This window comes from Entamoeba dispar, genomic scaffold, assembly GCF_000209125.1.
Source record: "Entamoeba dispar SAW760 scf_1105229459297 genomic scaffold, whole genome shotgun sequence".
NCBI classification, from domain to species: domain Eukaryota; phylum Evosea; order Mastigamoebida; family Endamoebidae; genus Entamoeba; species Entamoeba dispar.
The window spans coordinates 6184-11235 of NW_001853622.1; the positions used below are offsets into that span (position 1 = coordinate 6184).

The 5052-nt window shown below is 21.8% G+C and overlaps 2 protein-coding genes across 2 annotated transcripts, besides 10 other annotated features; one reads left to right on the forward strand and one right to left on the reverse strand.

Annotated features, from left to right (window-relative positions):
* Nucleotides 1–16: part of a sequence feature (AT_rich) that runs on past the window's edge.
* Nucleotides 17–192: 176 nt separating this feature from the next.
* Nucleotides 193–241: a sequence feature (AT_rich).
* Nucleotides 242–251: 10 nt separating this feature from the next.
* EDI_178360 (uncharacterized protein) lies at nt 252–1352 on the forward strand (the record flags this gene model as incomplete). Its single annotated transcript, XM_001735608.1, has 1 exon — nt 252–1352. One exon carries the CDS (start codon nt 252–254, stop codon nt 1350–1352), a length of 1101 nt encoding a protein of 366 aa, XP_001735660.1.
* A 35-nt stretch (nt 1353–1387) lies between these two features.
* Nucleotides 1388–1581: a sequence feature (AT_rich).
* Nucleotides 1582–2033: 452 nt separating this feature from the next.
* Nucleotides 2034–2093: a microsatellite.
* Nucleotides 2094–2110: 17 nt separating this feature from the next.
* Nucleotides 2111–2166: a sequence feature (AT_rich).
* A 138-nt stretch (nt 2167–2304) lies between these two features.
* Nucleotides 2305–2412: a microsatellite.
* Nucleotides 2413–2431: 19 nt separating this feature from the next.
* Nucleotides 2432–2491: a sequence feature (AT_rich).
* Nucleotides 2492–2636: 145 nt separating this feature from the next.
* On the reverse strand, nt 2637–3476 carry EDI_178370 (uncharacterized protein; the record flags this gene model as incomplete). Its single annotated transcript, XM_001735609.1, has 1 exon — nt 2637–3476. One exon carries the CDS (start codon nt 3474–3476, stop codon nt 2637–2639), a length of 840 nt encoding a protein of 279 aa, XP_001735661.1.
* Nucleotides 3477–3523: 47 nt separating this feature from the next.
* Nucleotides 3524–3567: a sequence feature (AT_rich).
* Nucleotides 3568–4275: 708 nt separating this feature from the next.
* Nucleotides 4276–4863: a repeat region.
* Nucleotides 4864–5051: a repeat region.
* Between the last annotated feature and the right edge of the window lies 1 nt (nt 5052).

Here is a 5052-nt window from a genome sequence, read left to right on the forward strand (position 1 = left end):
ACATAATTTTTTTTAACCCTTTATTTTTCATAAGTAAATCATAAATTCTTCATAATCATTCTACTTTGCAAATTTTAAATAACGTTTAATGAAAGAGGAACTGAAAAGTTCAAAGAAAAATAAACAAAAAAATCATAAATAAACTATTCTTTTATTCCAATTATAAAACAAATGATGTTTATTGAAATTGACAAAAATAGTTATTTAATATAAAAAGAACTTCAATTTTTATTTAATATAAGTTAGAAGGAATGGTTAAAATTACAAAACCCCAAAAAGAAAACACTCCACATGCTCTAATGAAAATACAATCGACAAATAAAAGAAGAAAGTATATCTTATCTGGGTGTTATTATCTGATAACTAAAGGATGGTCATTTCTTTTTTCAAAAGAGAAAAGAATAGCAGGAAAGTTAGACCATTTCTTCCCGATTCAAAAAATATGGAATCAAAGTGGGGTAATAATGTTTGATGAAAACCTTGAATATGATTTAATTATAACAGAAACAGGAGTTGTTCAATTAAATTTTGATAATGAAGGAATTCCTATAAAGAAAACACCAATTGAAACAGATAAAACAAAAAAGAAATTAACTTATAATGAACTTGTTATTATGAATATTCTTAATGAATATTATAATAAATATGAAGATATTGGGCGTAATACTAAACTACTTTACACAAAAAAATCAAAAAAGACGCTTACTAGTCAACAATATCAAGAACTTCCTTTAGTGAATAAAGATGGTGAAGTTATTGGTGTTTATAAGAACGAAGAAGTTTTAGAAAAAATTGGAACTCCAGTATATAATTTTCTTTGTTCGTATTTGTTAAAAACAAATACACCTCAATCAAAAGGTCTTTTTGTTGGGAACAAAGACTATTATAATGAAATATCTAATAATAATAACACCAATTATCAAAATAACATTAAATTATCAAAAGAAGAGTTCTTAGAAGATCCAATTTTTGATGAATATCAATTTAATTGTATTAATGACCATATTAGTTCTCAAGTATTAGAACATTGTTCATATATTGAATCTAAACCATTTCAACAATTAGATAAATATGTTGAAACTTTACAACAAGAATTACAGATTATTAGCCATAGTGGTTCATCGGAAAATATTCTATCAACTGACAATATAGACTCTCATTTTAGTGACTACACATACACACAGACTGATCACAACGCATCATTAATTAATGCAGATCCAAGGTTGGTGAATTTTGAGAATTCAAATTATAATGAAACTGTATCACAAAATCCAGATTTTGTTGATACTAATTATTTCACAGCAATGGACTGTGATTATTTGCAAGCAGATTCTGTCAGAGATGTCCTTTGAAAAATGCGGGTTTATTCAAAATATATACCATTATGAATAAATTCAATTTTTTTTAAATAATTTTTTGGTTGTTTTTATGAAGAAATTCAAATAATATTGAATTTGTTTTAATTTTTTTGAAAGTTAATTAATGGAAAACAAAAGATATTAAATAATATGAACTAACTTATTTATAAAATTCTTCGAATAATAAGAAAAATAAAATCATAGTATAAAAATAATAAATAAACAGAATAACTATTGAACTGATTCATTAACAATGAATATTCTTAATCTTTATTAGTGTAAAATAACAAATAGAATATAAAAGTATAAATCTAACAAACAAGAATATAGAAACAATAATGGAATAACAAATTATATTAATGAACATAAACTAGAAATAAATGATGGTCTTTGATAGAATAAATAAAAGTGATAAAAGAAAATAATATTTACATTCGTCTTTAAATAAATACCATTATTTTTACTGAATAAAGTTTTATTGTTATATCTAATTAAAATAAAATCAATTGATTAATGTTGAATAAGTTTTGATAAAATAATGAAAATAGTAACCAAATCAATTGTAAATGGTTGTTACAAAAAATAATCATTAATAATACTACAATATGGGTGTCTCATAAACACTATTATTGATCATAATAAACAAATCATTAGTGTTTAAACTAACTCATTCTTTCAAATAAAAATAATGAATTAAATAAAATAAAGTTAATATAAAATGAAATTATATTAAATGATGAGTAATTGAATAGTAAAATAATTTCTAATTTCTTATTCAAATAATAAATTGAATTATAATAAAAATATTGATTCTGGTTCATTTTATTTAATTATGAAATATTTTTGTTCGACTATTATTTATGAAACTTACAATCAGATGAAATGATGATTATTGTTAAACTTCTCTTATTTTTTATCATTTAAAAAGTGTTAATAATGAGTATGTATAATAAAAAGTGAAATAATATCAATTATATTGATAAAAATAATATAAAAATATATGAATCAATAATAATTTAAAATAAAATAAATTTATATTGAAATATATAAAATATTATATCCATTTATCTTTGTATTTAAAATATATTATTAAAACTAAAATAAAAATAAAGAATAAAAATTTAATTATATTTGCTGTACTTAGATTGTTTATATATAACATTTACTTCATTACTCTTTTTGTTTTCTTTTAATAGATTTAAAAGAGTTTTGCAATAAATGTTATGTTATATAACTACAGTCTAAGTAAAGTAAATCATATCAAATATCTTATTCTTGTTATTTTTCTCTCACATTGACTATCCCTTTTAAGCTTGATTCATCAATGTTAGGACATCCTGTTTGTTCAAATAGAATTGGAACTGGTGAATTTAGTAAATTATATCCCTTATAATAATCATTTGGTAATATACCACCAATTAAATTTAAATTGTAATAATAATCAGGTATTTGAACATAATTAATCAAATAACAATTAGGTATTTGTTCTATTTGATTAAAATTTTCATTATCATAATTACTTTCTGAACAATATACTTTAAAATTACTAAATAATGGTGTAATAATAATATTAGGGTCAATCTCATTAATAACTTGTCTACACTCCTTTTTCTTTTTACCTTCTTCAATTCTAATTTCTTTAATAAGATATTTATTGACTTTTTCTCCAATTTCATATATTTCTTCTTGCCTTATTCCATTAAATGTTGATATCCTTTTTCTTTTAACTGTTTTACTACTTCCTCTTGTTTTCTTATAATTAATTTCGTTTCCATAATTACTTAATTCTTCAAGTAAAGTCTCATAATTAATATTTTGGTATGACTTATCTTTATCTCTTTGTTCTACTTTCCCCTTTTTTTCTTGTATAAAATTTTCCCATTCTTTAAATCTTTTATTAATTTCTTCTTGAATCCTTTCATCACAAACAGAAATAATATTAAAATTTTGAAGCCCTTCTTCATCATTCTTTGTTTTTCTTTCTAGTTCTAAACTAATACCACATCTTATTACACATCCAATAATAAAGCTTTTTTCTTTAATCTCATTAGAAACTGATTTTCTCTTCTTATCAGTTGATTCACTAATAGATTTAGTTGACTTCTTAATAATAGACATTGCAATGATATTAGTTAAAAACTATGTTGTTTTTATATACCCTCTTGAAATTTTATGTTTATTATTATTATTCTTTTTCTATTTTATTATAGTTTACTTTTAACTTAGCGTTTAAGAATTTAGATTTTCTAGTTCATGTTATTTTTTGGTTATTTATAGAAGAAAACGATTTTTCAACATCAATTCTTTGAATAAAATTCTTCTTTTTATCAATTATTTCTTTCATGAATTACTTGAATAACAAATTTCAAATTTTTTGGTTTAAAAATCATTAATTAACAACTTTAAAAATAACTAACAATTTAATATTTTCATCTTAGAAAATATCAAATTAAGTGTTATGACCAAATACCAGTCTTTGTTTTGATTATTTACTCACTCTAATTTTCTTTAACCAACACTTGCTCTGATATGAATAATCATTAAAAACTTTATTCATTGAGTAACCAAGTAATGAACAATCTAAACATAACTACAACATTACATTTTTCAATAAGTAACACCTGAATTCTTATTTAACAATAAAATAGGGTAAAAACACAAAGAGTGAATGGCAAATAACAATGCAAGCACACTAACTGTATAAAACAGATAAATTGAATAACTTATAATATTGAAATAAATACTACAATAGAACAAGTCTGTTGATAAGTGCAAGGACACAACTAAAAGCTAATACTAAGTGTAAATATTGAAATGAAATAGATAAGTAGAAGTGATAAAGAAGAGAATAACAAGAAAATCAAAAAGAACGAAGAAAAGCAAAGAAATAATTTTGTGGAATAAATAACAAATTAAAAAAAAGTAGTTAATTAAGTATTAATAGAAATATCTTCTATTGTTCCTTGCTCAGGGGAGACTAATCCCGTCCCTGAGCTTTAAATGTATTTGTTCTTAAACTATTGCCTTATTCTTTGATTTTAGTTGTTGAATTATGATAATTTTCTTTTCTCATTTTTGATATGGAATAGAGTATTTTAAATATCTATTATTTAAATATTCATCATTTAATTTCTATTTGATTTTGATGAGTATTAAAATTCTTCTTTATTTTCTTATTTTAAGAAGAGTATATAATTACTACTGTGCTGCTTTGGGTTAATATTCTTTTTAGTATCAACCACTAGACCATTTTTTTGATAATCTTATATTATCAAATATATTTGTATCATATTAAGTAATAATATCATCTTTATAAATACCTATTCGTTTATTATCAATGATATCCCATCATTGTACATAATAAACACTGCTATTCTTGAAGTATTGATTATGATGTTTTTCTAACCAAATATAATATTATAACCAATCCATAACTGGTGTATTTGAATGATGATAATATTTTAGGGTTCTGTGTTGTGTATCTCTGACGTGATACCTTCGAATCATAAAGAATAATATAATAATAAAATAAGAAATTATCATTCTTATTCTTATTATTTATTATATTTTATTTTATATTTTATTTTATATTGATTTTTATCTTTTCTTAACATCACTCATTTCTTCTTTTTCTCAATTTTTTCTTTTCTAAACATCATTCATTTCTTCTTTTTATTGTTTGTTGTTATTATTT